This window comes from Microtus pennsylvanicus, chromosome 17, assembly GCF_037038515.1.
Source record: "Microtus pennsylvanicus isolate mMicPen1 chromosome 17, mMicPen1.hap1, whole genome shotgun sequence".
Taxonomy (NCBI): Eukaryota; Metazoa; Chordata; class Mammalia; order Rodentia; family Cricetidae; genus Microtus; species Microtus pennsylvanicus.
In genome coordinates this window covers 7,504,278-7,520,639 of record NC_134595.1, presented here as the reverse complement: position 1 = coordinate 7,520,639, position 16,362 = coordinate 7,504,278, and the positions used below count along the sequence as shown (strand labels likewise).

At 33.3% G+C, this 16,362-nt stretch overlaps 1 protein-coding gene across 8 annotated transcripts in view; it reads left to right on the top strand.

The window, feature by feature from the left end:
• Positions 1-16,362, top strand: part of Kansl1l (KAT8 regulatory NSL complex subunit 1 like) — an 86,474-nt gene that overhangs the window by 69,198 nt on the left and 914 nt on the right. For 4 of the 8 annotated variants that reach the window (XM_075951377.1, XM_075951372.1, XM_075951375.1 and 1 more), the window contains exons 8-14: positions 858-965; positions 8,740-8,868; positions 10,778-10,899; positions 11,574-11,698; positions 12,936-12,987; positions 14,126-14,238; positions 15,464-15,632. In XM_075951377.1, coding sequence (XP_075807492.1) covers positions 858-965; positions 8,740-8,868; positions 10,778-10,899; positions 11,574-11,698; positions 12,936-12,987; positions 14,126-14,238; positions 15,464-15,632 — 818 coding nt within the window. The remainder of the gene's footprint in view (positions 1-857; positions 966-8,739; positions 8,869-10,777; positions 10,900-11,573; positions 11,699-12,935; positions 12,988-14,125; positions 14,239-15,463; positions 15,633-16,362) is intronic. The other 4 variants (XM_075951376.1, XM_075951379.1, XM_075951378.1 and 1 more) reach the window with 4 other exon arrangements.

Here is a 16,362-nt window from a genome sequence, read left to right as displayed (position 1 = left end):
TCAGTTCTGTTATGCTTGATGGGAATGCCTTTACCTGCTAAGCTAGCTCATTGGCTCTGGTTATACATTTATGAATGAAAAAAATCCTTAGTAAATATCAAGTTTGGCCTAGTAGGTTGGCTCAATAACCAGGTAATAGGAACTTAGAAACCTGACAACAGTGTTCAATCCATAGGACCCACACTGCAGAAGGTCAGGTAAACTTCCATGAGGTATCTCTGATTTCCATGCACTTACATGTAGCACTTGAACAAACCTGTCACCCTTGAACACAATAAATTAATGTAATCTTGTGTTAACATGGCTTAATTTTAAGTATAAAATATGTCAATATTTTTAATTTACTTTATCTGAAGGAAGACAGCTTTTCAGTGAATTTTAGTCTTTATACAACTAGTTTCACTTATGTTTGTTCATGTCAAAGAATGTGAAACTTGATGTTCTCATATATTATGCATGTAGCGGTGTTTCCCTGTTTAACAACCATGTAAACATATCATTATTTTAAATGTTTTCATAAAGACCATTTTCATTATTTTAAATGCATTCATAAAGATCTTTTGGGTTCATTTGTGTCTACTCATCATTTACAATGATTCTTCATTTTAATACTAAAGGGATGTTATAGCTACTCATCTGCTAGCTTCTTGTTTATTAAGTATACCAAATTACTAACTTTCTAAACACTGTTACCAACCTTGTTGGAAAACTATTTTGATAACCTCTACTTCTCAATGCTCTTACTGTATAAACTTTTCTTTTCCTAAGCTTATGTACTATTTATTAAAAGGAAATAAAATTAGTATTAGGATGTGAGTGGTGTTCCTTGAAAATAATGTTTTCCTTTGTTTTTCCAGACATTCCCCTTCATTTTCATTTTGAGAACTTACTTAAGAAGACCAATGTAAAAGGAGAGCTTGCTGAAAATCCATTTGTAGGTGACTGTATCATAGCGCCACCATCTGGTACGTCACATTTACAAATCCTGTGCAGTTGTATGTTTTTTTATGTTGCCCACATTTACGTTTTACATTCTAAGCAAATAAAATGTAACAAAATAATAAATGCAATTTCTTAATTTTTAACACATTTTCCCATAAGTCACACATAGACACACACACAGAGACACACACACACGCGCTTGTGCATTGCTTATTGTTTGAGGCAAGGCCTTTAGTCCTAGGACATGAGATGGGGAGGGAGGGGGTAGAAGGTGAGAGAGAATAGGGGGGAGATAGAGGGAAGAAAAGGGGAGAGGAAGAATGAATGGATGGATGAAAGAATGAATGAATGAACGAACATAGAAACAATCCTAGGATGCAATGTATGGTACCTATTGAATGAAAGTTGTGACGTACTGATAAGTAGAAAGTAGTATTATTATATGGTAAATTAAGGATACCAATTTGTTTTATTAGTTCAGATAATTATTGCATGTAAGCTGGAGTTATAGTATACTTGGTAACCTTGAAATATCCCATAGCTCATCAAGAATACTTGAGGGGAAAACATAAGAGGAAAAATGTAGCTAAACCACATATAGAGAAAACCCCAAAACCATAGAAAGCATCAATTTTGTTTATATTTACAAAGAGTACAATCGTGAGATGATCAAGATCTGGGAACTATTATAATATATAGTATTGGTAGTTTTTCTGGATAAAAAAGTTTAAAGACTTATTTCACAACATAAATCACAATAAATTGTAGCTGACTCCTATAATTTTAAGTAAAAAATAAAGTGTATGTAATAGAACCTCAAGGAAATTATAATATGGAATGGGGGAAAAAGCACTTCTGATTGTCTACAATGCTGTAAATTTAGTATCAAAAGGCGAACAAATTATTCTCAGGTAAAAATATCTACCTGCAAAACTCCATAGTAAAATAAATATATGTTAATTGGTTTTTATTAACATAAAGACCAGCTATTTTAGTGCTGAGGGGAAACTGTGTGTTGCTCAGTGTTCAAAGATCCTGAGTTAAGAGCTCTGGGAGGCAGAGGGAGAAAACTGATTTAAAAAAACCCCACCAACTTTTATAAATTACAGTAGTACTTAGTTAGAATATATAAAGTAACAAAATCTTTATTCAAGACATGGCACTGTCTCTAGAGTAAACAAGGGTTTACCTTAAGAACACTTTTAATAATTTAGACTTTTAAGGGATAGCATGAAAGATGTTTCTGTATGGAGAGAATAAACTGCTCTGAACAGAAGACACTTTGTAACTTAAGATGTCTGTTTTTGTATTTTGTTGTATACAGAGAATTTTAATTAGAATCAGGAAAGGATGTTGTTGTTTGTTTTTTGAGACAAGGTTTCTTGTTTGTCCTGGCTGTCTTGAGCAAACTAGTTAGACCAGGCTGGTCTTGAACTCTCAAAGATCTGCCTCTCAAGTACTGCAACAAAAGGCGTGCACCACAAACTTGACAGGAAAGTAGTTTTAGAGTTACATTTATTAAGAATTCTTTTTCTATAATCCTAGCACTGAGGAAGCTGATGGCAGGGTTGCTAGAATTAGGGAAGCCTGGGATACAATAGGTATCCCAGCCAAAGTGGGACACAATGAGACAGCTCTGCTGTTCTCAACTCAGGGTCCTCATATCTTAGTTTCTTAAATCCTGGGATTCTTGTCATATGCCACCATGCCTAGCTAAAATATTCTCTTTGGACAAAATTATTCTTAAGTTTATCTCAGAGAAAATATTGAAAGATAGCAAATTCAATTTTTAAAAGATCAAAAGGAGATGCTCATATATTAAAATGCTTTATAGTTATAAAGTATGATGGTACTGAACAAAAGCCAACTCAAAGCAACTAAATAAATATAAAACAAAAGGCTCAAGGACTTCCTGTGTATTACTATAGTGTTGAAAGGAGGCTTTAGTCAATAGTTATCAATGACAAGAAGCTGGAGAAATGGCTCAGCAGTTAGAAGCTCATGTTCTTACAGAGGGCTTGGTTTTAGTTCTCAGCACCCACATTGTTGCTCAGAACCATTGTAACTCCACTTCAGAGGAATCTTATGCCCTCTTCTGATTCCCACAGGTACCAGTATGCAGATGATACACATGCATTTATGCAGACAAAACACTCACACATAAATCTTTAAACCAATGACAAGAACAACAAATGCTTGATGTAGTCTTATACCAACACTATTGGAAGGTACAAAACAAAAGACAGGTATCATTATTCTTGAATAAGCAAATCACAATGAAGAAGAGCTAGAGAGTAGTCTGGGTCAAAGGCTGTGTTTGAGTAATCACTTTTTATTTGTGCCCAGTAGAATTAAATAATGACTGATTATGATATCTTCTCTTGTAGCACATTAAAACAAATTTTAGATGAATTTTTGTATATATTTCAGATATATTAAAGAGGAATACGCTAACAGTGTATTAAGAAAACTAAAAAATCTAGATCTTCCTGGTGATAGTTATAATGAAAACGAGAATATAACATTTACTGATGACTTGTGTATTAGACATTTTGTGAATGTTTAAATATTTTGCTTATTAATAAGAACAAACATTTTAAATAATTTCTATTGCTACAATAAAAACAGTAGTCTGATTTCACATGACACCAAGGGTTTATACAGGTTATTTAGGAGGCACTGAGACTCACATAGAAAACTTTAGGACTAAATTTCTACTTTTGTAACTACTGAGAATATTTACTGAAGTGCAAACTCTGTGTAATGGCCCAATTATTTTCAAAAATATAGTCTAATATTAGTTATAAAAATCTTATTTAGAAATGACTCAGCATTTTGTAATAATGTAAGATTAGTAACAAATATGACAGTTATTGGCTAATTATACACTTGAATATGCAGTTTTTAAAAATATCTTAAAGTTTCATCTGGCAATGAAAACAATACTGCAATGTAATGGAAGGGTGTTTTACAATTAGTTATGTAAAAAAGTTGTTATATAAATCAACTTCAACATAAGGAGTTGGTTGGAATTCTGATGAAATTAGTTATAAACATAAACACGTGGAGCCCACTCCCAACCTGAGACTGGGTTTCTGTGTAGTATGGGTTGTTTAGAAGCTTGCTCTGTAGACCAGGCTTGACTGGAACTCAGAGATCTGTCTGTCTCTGCCTCCCAAGTGCTGGGATTAAAGACCTGCGTCACCACCACCAGACTTAAAAAAAAAAAAAAGACTAAGCTTAACACACTTTGTAGAAAAGCAAACATGAACATTGTTGTATATTAAATATTTTGTCATTTTTAATAAAGCATTGTGATCACTTAACTATGCCTATACTTTATCAGTTTTTTAGAGATTCATGCTGACATGATACATATAAAAAGTCTAGGTTTATTTTTAAAAAATTGCAGCATTTTAAAGGTTAGCAAGAGTGTGATGAAACAAGATTAGTCACTAGTTGATTATGCTAAAGATGGCTGCATATTCATGCGAGGTCATTATTATAGTCTCTTTGTCTTAAAATGTTTCATAGTAAAAGTTACAAAACATCTAGGGCAAGAAGTAATAATCTCTGTTTAAGAAGACAGAAGCAGTAATGTAGGCTATGTTCAGGTCCTTTTATATGACATAATTCTACTCAATGATATTTATCCTGAGAATAAATTCTTTTTAAAAACCCAGAAATGCAGTATTCTAAAGACTGTTACAGTGGTTTCTCACGATGGTGGTGACAGCAGCTGAGTCTAGCAGCTATAGAATACCCAAATAATAGAGAAATGTTAGGCAACAGCTGATGATGAGTAGTAAATTAGGAGATAAAAATAACTACACATTTATATTCTAACTTAAATTGTGACTTCATATTTGAGGTATATGGGTTATCAAATGTACATGTTTCAGGGAAAGGGAATATGCAAAAGTGAACATATGATTTATTATGGAAGGGGATTACCTTTCTTCTAATGGTCTACTGTTTTCTGACGTAAAAGGTAGCAGTATAAATGTTAGGAAATGAATTGATATTGAATTATCAATAATATAGTGATATGTCACATGCTGTCACATAAAATAAAAAACTGTAAAGGTATGAAGTAGAATATATTTGAGTTTTATATTGCCAAGCTACTAGGCAAACCAATGCAATATTCTTTTGTATACCAGTTTCTTTTCCCCTAATTTATTCCCTACCATTCTCAACTTAAATAAGCATTAGGATTCTTTTATGCCTTATATAAAAGTAGGTTCCACATTGAGAAAGTACTTGGTGCAAAGCAGACGTTTAAGTGCTGAAAAATTAAAGGTAAAGCACAGGAAATTAAATACATTTTTAGATATTTTGTAAATAGATAATAAAAAGAAAATACACATTTAATTTCCTTTGTTATTGATTTTATACACACACATATGAAGCAAAGAAGAAAGTTAACAATAACCATTATGGGTGTTGCAAAGAAACATGGTAACAATCTAGACTAACTCTTCCTAAGACAAGGCAAAAAGAGAGATTAAGGGGGATGAGAAATAGCGAATAATTCCAGAAAGGTAAAGATGCTAAGTGCCATTTTGGAATCTACGTAAAGATGAAAGTTCCAAATGAGTGTTCTTCAAACACAACATGCAAGTACATTACTTGAAGACTATTGTTAGAAGGCAGATTCAGATTCAAGAATTTCAGTATGGGGACCAAAACGCTCAATTTCAACTGTATCACAGCCAATTTAGATAGTCACAGTTGCGTAATATGTTAATATATGCAGTGTTGACTTGTATTATGTAAGACTTTAAATAATGGAAATAAACACGTATCGTGGAGACATAAGATAGTGTGCTTCCAAGTACTACAAATAGCCTGGTATTTCTGCAGAATGAATGTGGGAGGTAAGCTACAACACTTTATCCTGTCCTATCAGGCTTTATACTTACAAACTCATGTTGACTACAGAGAAGTAGGGTTAAAGTCAAACAGTAAAGTTGTATAAATACATGATTAGTCTAATCAATAGGAAATGCCAGACAAAGCAACTGAAAGGCCAGTCTTTACTAAAGTAGTATAGGGTAAGAATAAGGGAACAGAGCTCTTGGAGATAGGACTTTAAGAGAGGATCTAAAGAATGCATCACATGATTAAGAGTCCATAAAGATTATAGGGACAACTAGTGAATAAGTCTATAAACTAGCTAGTAATGCTTCTCCTGATTGTTCACAACTACATGGGTATATAAAAGATCTTGCTTTTGAGAAATATTGTATTTTTGACTATGTCAGAAAGATGAATTTATACAGAAGAGTATCTGAATATTTGAATAAAGGGCATATGGCAATTCTTTGTATTGTTTCAATTGTTGTGTGAATTTGAGTATGTCAAAGTTGTTGTATTTAATTTTTTTTAGCGTGAAGACCTGCAAGAAGTAAGAAAGTTATAACCTATAAACTTCCAAAACTCAGGGCTCAGGCTACTTCATCCAGTATGATCTTATAGGCATTTTTTTTAATCTCTGTCTACATTAAGTCCAACACAATAATCTATTTACTCTGAAAGTCATTTTTAGTTCCCTTCAATCATAATAGCCAATGAAAGATTACAAATTGTTACCAGTATTTTAAAGTATTTTGAGGAATTAATGGAAGACCCTTAAACTCCAACAACAGAGACTGGATCCTGCTTGCTGATTTTCACTGTTATTAATTTTGCACGTTTATACAGGCTCTTCTGTCCTCTTTCCCCTCACTCTGACCTATAAGGCAATGAAGATAATTAAAGGGTGATGTAGATGGTACTTGCTTAATACCAAACTGACAGTAAAGGTGTACAATTGAAATTGATGTAAATTTCTGTGCGGGTGTGTGGATTACTCTTGCCGTCTCCTGTTTAACATCTTTCTCTCCATTTGTTGGATGGAAGGACGTTTTAGATGTCTTTAGAATGCTGTTGTTTTCCCTAGTCATGTTTTCTTTCAGTTTCACTAATCCTCATCCCTTCACAATGATCTTTTAAATTCTTCTTTGCAACTTTTAGGATATACATATCTCTGTGTACTGTTGTGACACAGCAGATTTTTAAAAAATTTGCTGTTCTATATTTAAGTGAATTCTTTGAAATCTTAAGAGTTAATGTAAACAATTCAGGAAAAACTCAGGGTTATTTCTTCAAATGCTCTTTTCCATTTACTCTGTTTGCTTATCATTCTATTTTCTTTTGTTCATTCTATTCATTCAAATGTGGAAGCTCTTCTAGTCCAAATTTTGATTTCTTCTAGCTGATGCTATTTTGTTACATGACTCAACTCATTATCATTATTAAATCTGAACAAGTATATTTTACATTTCTGAGATTGCTCTTCAGAGGCTTCTAGGCTTGTTTCTCTTCATTGTTTTACAGACCTATTATTTATACTCAGAACACTCCAGAAACTCTTTAAGATAGTTCTTTCACTTCTTGATTGTTGGTTCATTTATGGTTTCGGTACTGAGATTTTAGGTTTCTGGACTCACATTTGAAACGGTTATTTCATGCTAGCATTGTTCTACCACTATTATTTACAGTAATCATTTTTTAAAAAGCAGAGATTTGGACTAAAAATTATTTTCAGATTGGATTTGGGACAACAGAGAACATTTCAAAGTGGGGCTTGAGGTCCTTGCCTTAAGCCCATTTCTCTATGGAAAGCTAGATTCTGTTGCCCGAGTGATAACCTCTCTAAGCAGTCAAGCTGAAAGAATACTGGTTTCCACTGTCTACCAGATGCTCCACATCATTTCTCCGTTGACATTTTTATTCTCTTTCAGGTCAACAAAAACATGTATTTATTACATTTTTGTGGTAACCATTTTCCTTTGTACTTCTGCTTTGGATTTCTTCAGCTAAATTCCATAGGATGTTTTACAGAGATGCTTCATAAATCCTGATTTAAATTCTTGTTTTTGATGATAAGTGTATGCATCTATGCATAAGCCTATGTATAAAAAAAATCTGGCTTGTCATTTTTAGAGCTACCTTGTAACTGGATTTGTGATAACTGTTAGGCTATGCCTTTTTTTTTGTCCTTGGTGTGTTTTGATACTTGAGTCTACATATTTTTTTTAATTCTCTTCCATATTTCCAAGCCTTTATCCACTGGTTCCCCCAAAGAAGCTAAGATACTGACTAAACCAATACTTGAACTATAAGGTTCAGATACACAGCATTCATGATGTTAAAGCTAACATTTATGGCACATTTTCCATGGCAGATACCTATTTCAGGAGTTAATTTATTGAATCTTCATAACCCTAAGAGTGCTGCTATTATAAATATGTTGAAGAAACTAAGGCAGAGATAATGACTTTAAATTATTTTAGATTCATGTTTTAAAATTTCAGTAACAGTGGTATCACAGTCATAGTTGGACGAAATGAGGTTCTTGCTTTCAGAGTCCATGTGTCATGACATGTTGGTACTTAGTTGGTGTGGACTATTTTTAGATTTAAGATAACAACCCCAGGGTTTCAACTGTCATCTCAACTAGTACTCACTGATTTTGAAGACATTGAGTACATAGCCCTTCTTTTTATCCACTTGTAAATAAGTAGAACATAAATGGAAATTGGGCATTTCCTGAGAATATTTTTTGAGAAATCCTATTTTTTCATTTATTTTTAGTTTAGGAACCATTCATCTTAGTAATTGAATTTTTATTTCATTTCATGTAATTTTGAACTATACCTTAAAATTTTAAACATTATAGGTAGAAACAACTTAGTTGTTCACTGTCTCTGTTAAAGGACAAAACTTCACGCTTCTTTTTGTTTGTTTTAGTACAAGGGACTTCTCTGACTCAGTGGAGAAATGGCTATTCCCCTATGTGTAAGCCTCAGATAAGGTCACAGTCATCCGCACAACAATTGCAGGGAAGAAAAAAGAGACACTTGAGTGAAACAGCATTAGGTAGGTTAAATGAAGATGTGACCATTAGTGTTAAATATTGAAAATAAAAGTTACATTTTTCAAAGAACCCTTGTCTTGTGGAAATTTATAATCCAAAACAGTCACTAACTACCTAAAACACCTTACCTACCAAAAACTACTTAAAACTACCTAAAAAATGAGTATACTCATGTACTTAATGAAGAGTTTGATGGCTGGTATCGGTGCACTTTATGGCAGTTACTTCTTCCTGTGTTCCAATCACTTGCCTTCTGTCAGCTCTTCTCTGCACAGGATTTAGTCCCCATGGACTCAGAGTAGGTCAGTATGAGGTTACCTGATAGAAACTTGTGAGTAATACTAAATGTCTTGGATTTGGAGTCAGCTGAGGAACTTCAATACCCCTTTTCAATTCTCCAGAATTGTATCTATCAGATCAACAAAAGAAACAAAAAATAGTATTTGAAAACAGTTGTTCTGATTGTATCCAGCCTGAGTTGTTGTGGGAACTTAGGAGATGACACTTATATAGTTGGTGTTGATGATAAAGAAGAAAGCCAGCAAGGTATATATTTTGAAGAGAAAGTAATCTCTGCACATCTGGTAATTGTGTGTCCTAACACACATCATATTCATGAGTCAAATCTTTCCCAGATGTTATATTTCAGTAACAAGGACATACTCAATAATTTAGAAACTAATCACATTCAAAATGTACTGATTATTATAATTTTATATAATGGGTCTACATTTATCTCTAGTGTCTTTAGAAATTTCACTTTAAATAACAGATCTATAATCATTATAATCTGATCAAACACAGTGGCAGAAAATGAACAAGCTCTCAAATGCATCTAGAGATTTTGTTTAAGAACAGACAAGCAAAGATCACCTTTAAAGGAACTTTCATATATACATGCCAAAATATTGGGAAAATTGTAATCTCTTAATATAGACTATGAAATACTGATTAATTATCTAAATAGTAATGAGTGATAGATTCAAATTTAATGGATATAAGGAGATGTTAAAAATCAATAAAATGATATATTACAAATAAATAAGTAGATAATTGTGAAAATTTGATAAATTAGGTATCTCCCTAATAAGACACTGCCCTGATAAATGAATTCTTCAGGGATAAAAGAAAGCTAGAGAACAATTACCAATTTCAATACGCGAATTTTGACTTGAAGCAACTAACAGTTAATAAAGAATTTTTTTACAACTGAAGAAATGTAAATATAGTTGGTCTTACTACATTTTACATTATGAAGAAAATATTTTTAAATAATTCATACTAAATTCAAATATACATTAAATGAGTGAGCAGAAACACAAATATACTTACAAAGAATAAAAATCAGAACTTGATGAAACATGTAATACTAATGAAAGCATACAGCAAATGAATATTGTGAGTAAATGAGTTTCATTCATGAAACAGCTATAGGATATTATATCAAATGAATATCAGAAAACAAGAACCTTTAGAATTTATGAAAACTAAATAAAAATAAATGAAATTCAATAAAAATAAAAACTGAAGACAGTTAACTTGAGGAAATCTCATGGAAGGTTAGGAGGCAAAGATAAGAAAAAAGGGCAAGAAACCTAAGATGAGTCTTGACAATGCAGCCTGAGTGGGACATTTTAAAACAAGACCAGGGAAAAGGCAGTGGGGAAGGAAGGGTACTCAAGGAACAGTACACAATGACCTAGGCAGAGAACACTGAGGCCCTACAAATACTTGGTAGGAAGAATATAAGCAAGACTCTTGTTTTATAATTTCCTTTTGTTTTCTGATTTTGTCTTTTAAAGCTAGCAAACAAATACAAACAAAACAACCATCTCTCACTTACTTTGGAAAATAATTCTAGTACATGTGGTCATTTTTAACATGTGACATTCTGAAGGGTTCTTTCCATAGCAGGAGAAAGAACTAGATTTGAAGAATTTACTTTCCAACGTACAGAACCAGGATCCCATTGCGATTTTACTGCAGCCTCTAACACCAATGTTACATCAAGAACCCAGAATTCATCCTCACAAGTAGGTTGTTTTTAAATCTTGTAAATTCTAAACTAGTTTTATAGATTTTTAAGAAGTAAAACAAGCTGATAAAAAACGTTGTCTATGCCAGACCTATTCACTAATCTGTTTTATAACTATTTTATTAGGAAATAGTAAATTTGGTTAAACAAACCATTTTTACTTGTAGGCAAGCAGCTCATTCTTTGATTATGTTAAAATCTTATGACCATCTTTACTGTTTCATCCAAAGCCAAACAGTTTTGCTAATGAATATATGGGATTTGTATTGTTCTTTAATCAATTTATTTATGTATTTAATTATTGGTGCCCAGGAGTAGAGAGGTCATGGGAATGAAGGTTTAGCTGGGCAATCTGAAGCTTGGGCCAGAAGCACATACATGAAGATCTGTAGCAGCCATCTTCACTCAGAGACTTCTCAAATTTCATAGCCTTTCACATAATTATGTGTGTTTCTTATACTCAAAGTATGCTTTACATCTGTTTTGAAGATAAGCACTTTTTAAATTTAATTGGTTTTCTTAGCATTTTATAATCAAATCATTGACAACAATGCATTTACCAAAATTATGTCACAGATAAACTATGTATTATTTTTATATAACTAATGAAGGAATATCACCACAGATAACTAAAACATTACTGTAAGTTAGTACAATAATTCTGTGTTACAGAATACTACTCGACGGAGGTTAAGAAGTGAGAGCTCTTACGATATAGATAACATTGTGATTCCCATGTCATTAGTAGCACCAGCTAAGTTAGAGAAACTCCAGTATAAAGAAATACTTACTCCACGGTATGTATACTTATATCAGTTTTCTTTCTTCTTTCTTTAATAAACTTAAATTCAGAGTCAAGTTTTAACTAAAAGGAAAATGTTCCCCCTTCCCTATTTGCATACAAGGGAAAAGGTAAAAGGAAATCTTACATTAAACTGAATGGCTTTAGCATTCAAAATACATTTTTACTTATTTATATTTAAATATCTATTATATATGTCTATTAGCATGGTATTTCAGCAGTGTAAACAGTATAGCACACAGCTCTTGCTTTTATGATAGAGGTAGATTTGGTTGCAGAGAATCCAAAGGAGAAAGCAACGATATTTGCATGTGTACTCACACTGGTAAGACAGTAGTGCTTGTAAACAAAGTGAGCTTCTGAATTATCTCTAATTCAGCAGGAAAAAATCAAATAGAAAATGAAAGGGAATATCTAGGAATTTAATCCCTAACAGTAAACATGATTATTTACATAGACTCAAGTGTGCAAGGCCTAGCCAGACACAGAGGTTTGGAATAGTTGATATAAGAAGGCTGAGCTAGAAAAGAATGAGACTAAGCCACCCCTCAAATCCATGCACAGATCTGCATCCACTGGCAATGAAGACAGCCATGTTTTATAGCAACAATGAAAGCAATCTCTCTTAGATATGAAAATGACATAGGAAATAGAAAAAGTTGGAGATGAACACATGGCTAGGTAACGGTTATATTAATTCCCATCCATCTCCACTTTAATTCTGTAAATTCACTTACTACTTCACAGTTCATCTGAGGAAACTAGTCTGGCACTCTCCTTGTAGGCATTACAGGATTGGCATTTTCTACAATAAGTATTGTTGTGGTTAATAGTGTTCCATAGCAACAATGTTTTCAGCTCACAGTGAAGAATTCTGTGAGCCAGCTGTTAAGCTACTAATTCAAAAGGAGGCATGAAACACATTTCCATACCAAAGAAAACCGGAAAGCACTGAGTCAGGTCAGATTTCTCCTTAGTTTATCAGCTTACCAGTAAGTTAATTCAAAGCCAGCACATAATTAGAAACCACAACTATGTACAAGAGATTATTCATTAGAAGGCATAGTATTATAAAAGCTTTTCTTCTATTTACAACGTCAAACTATGAAAACACAACCATGTGAATTATGGAATCTTGAGGAAATAAAGCCCTAATGTATTTAGCTGTGTTTAGAAAATAAAATGCGGCATTTGGATAAAAGCTGTTTGAAATTCTTTTGTATTTTCAACAGCTGGAGGATGGTTGTTCTTCAGCCTCTTGAACATAACTTAAGCAAAGAAGAGGTAAGCTGCCAGTGTTTAATGTGATAATTGTACCTTTCATATTCTAAAGCCTAAATCATCTAATATTTAAATATCTAAAAGGAAATATAAAGTTATATGACTTTTTATTTATAAAAATAACTCTAAAAGGATATTTTTAGAAAATTATTCCTTTGCAAATTTGACTGCAAAACTGATAATATGAGGCATAGTGTATCTCCCAAATCAAATCAAACAAAAGGTAGTGTGGAATATATGTAGTATTAATATCAAGACACAAGGACAGTCCTACCAATAAGTAAAGAGTAATGCTTTGTAGTAAAATATTCACAACAAAGGGGATAAAACAGTAAAAATAAGTATTGTCACAGCATTTCAAATCAGGCTGTGAGTTATATAAAAAGCTCTGTCCCTCCCTCCCGCAACTATTGGATACCAAAATTATTGGTAAAAGATTCTAAACCTGTATAGATGAGAACATTAAGTATACTGGTGGGAATCAAAACACTGTATAAAACTCGAAACTCTCAAAGAATTAGTGAAAAGAACAATTAGAGGGAAAAATACTATAAAACAGCTAATTACAAGGTGATAGTCTTTAGATGAAAATTAGAATTATGTAGCGGGCACACACACAGTTTCTGTCAATTTACAGTGCTTCTATATCCATTGGTCTTGTTTCTGTTGTTAATCACTTTGCTTTTCTGTTGCACTCTTGCTAAAGCCAGAATGATAATTGCCAGGAAAACAAAATTCCCTAGAGGTATCCAGTTAATGAAGTCAGTTAACTAAACTCTGATTTATCTCAATCAGTTTTACACTTTTTGACATTGACACATTTTTAGAACACTGTAGAATGAATAAAGTTTAAGACTATTTTTTGTAGATTGGGTAAGATAGTACATACCTGTCATCTCTGCCCTCCAGAGGCTAAGGTAAAAAAGTGTATATTCAAGCTCACCTTAGTACAGCAAGAGCCTGTCCCCCCAAAATAACAAAACCATTCCATAAGCTGTGGCAAATGGAGAGCATTGGGGACCCATTTATAATCTAGGTACATATTAAAATATGGGCCAAGAGTAGGATGTTTTATAAGGCTTTGTGCTCATAAAATGACTCTTTGAACCCCCCCTTTTTTTTGTTTTAAAAATCTTACCAGATAGAAGATCTTTCTGATGAAGTCTTCTCCCTAAGACACAAAAAATATGAAGAGAGAGAGCAAGCTAGGTGGTCACTCTGGGAGCAAAGCAAGTGGCATAGAAGAAATAACAGGCAAGTATTTCAAGTTTAAAACATTAAAGCAATACATGAGGAATGAACAGAAACTAGTCATAAAATCCAAGAAAGACCACTGACAAGGAAATCACAGGATGCAGTATCAGCTGTTGTGTAAAGTGGCACCTATATACAAACTTACATTCAAAATATACCTGGGAAATTATATACGTTAAAATGAGTTTCTAGTACTTTATTTTTTCATGTGCTGCTAGTCACGGTATCATACTTACCTAGCAGTTATTAGGAGCATGTCATTTCACACAGGTGTGGTGGCACATGCCAATAATGAGGAGGCAGCGGCAGGGAATTCTCCAGTTTAAGAGCAGTACAGACTGCCCAGTGACGACCTCGTCTCCAAAATCTAAAAGCAGGTTATTTCAATGTACTTTAAACAGTGAACCCAGCATTAGTTACTGGAGTTTAGGTAATCCATTTTAGCAAACCCTCAAGAATAATACTTAACGCAAATTCTTTGAGAAATTTTATTTTAGTATAAAAGGCAAGTAGTTCATGGAACTTTAAAAAATATAAACATTGCATATGGGCACATGCTCAGAGTTTCCTGAGGCAGGATGATCATTAGGACATGTACTGTAGAGCCAAATTCATACTCAAAAGTCAGATACAAGCCCATAAGAAAACTTTGGGAGAGAATAATTATGATATAGTTAATAATTATCTATCTGAAAAATACCTGTAGTATTTTTGCAGTTACATTTCCTTATTTTTAATATAGCCACAACTAAAAAAGCAAGTTCATGTAAAATCTAGCTGTCTTCTCTCTTAAGGAATATCAGTCAATTAGTTAAATAATATTAAAGTCCTTTCTCTGCTTAGCTGTTCAGATATAATCTAAATCTTTGTTGAAAGAGTTCTCTTAATGGAAATGAAACTTGAGGATTACAGTTCTTTTCTACATCCTAGATACAACTTTCCAGAAATACAGAGGAAAAATGTGAACTAAAGCTTTCATGTATATTAAAATAATAGAAAAACCCAATAATTCAAAGGATATAAAGGTCAACTCCATGGCCCTTTCTGTCTTGTAAAAAAAATTAACTGTAACTATTATTGATAATTCAGTGAGGATGAAGTACTATATTTAAACTTTGGATAACAACCTTTTGTAAAAACACTGGGAAGAGCATCACATGACCTTGAGCTGAGAAAAAGACAGTACTGACTCAGTGATACCTGTATTCCTTTATTTCCTTGCTAGAGCTTACAGTAAAAACTTGGAAGGGCAGGACTTGGTTCTGAAGGAAAACCCCAGTGACCTTAGCAGTGCTCAGCAGTGTGCTGCCGAGAGCCCCCTTGAGCTCCCAGCAGAGAACCCCAGTCTGTGCGCTCAGGACTCACTTTCTTTAAATGATAGTCAAGAGATCAAGGTAAGCCTAGGTTATATGATTATATTGTTTTTAATTACCTTTTAACTTCATCTCACTTATGCGTAGGAATTTATTGTACATTGTTTTATTACATATCAAACTCAGTGAGACATTCAGTCTAGCATGTCCATGAAGGTACATAGTGGAGTACCCTAGTTCCATTATATTAGCAATTTTTTGTATTTTTAATTTTTGGGCATAGCATATCAGTAACAACTGCCACCTGTCGACATACTTACCTGTTAGAGAATGGGGATTCCACTGCACTTTCCTTCCAGAACAAAGCTGAACACTGGAGACCGGCACATGGGGCACAGTAAGCCCAGCTCTGTTTCTTTGCTTCTCGCAAAGGGTTTCACTTGATCCACACAAATCCAGCTCCTACTTTACAAGAGTATATCCCAGAACTACACAAAGCTCACACATCTATCCCCATAAAGTTTTGAAAAATAACTAGATCAAGAATGGACAGATTAATATGCAAGTTGCAGAAACAGCTAGTGTGTATCTGTGATAACAATGAGACAGAAATGGAGTACAGCAAAGGGAAGACACCCTGAAAGGGTTCTGTGGCAGTACTTGCTTTTCCTAGTAAAGAAATAATTCCTTAAAGTCAAGAAATTCTCAGTATATTCCACTTTGACATGAAGAGGAAACAAAAACCTGAACTTAGATGCTCAAAGAATAATTATAAAAACTGACATTACAAATTCCTTAACAAATAATCAAA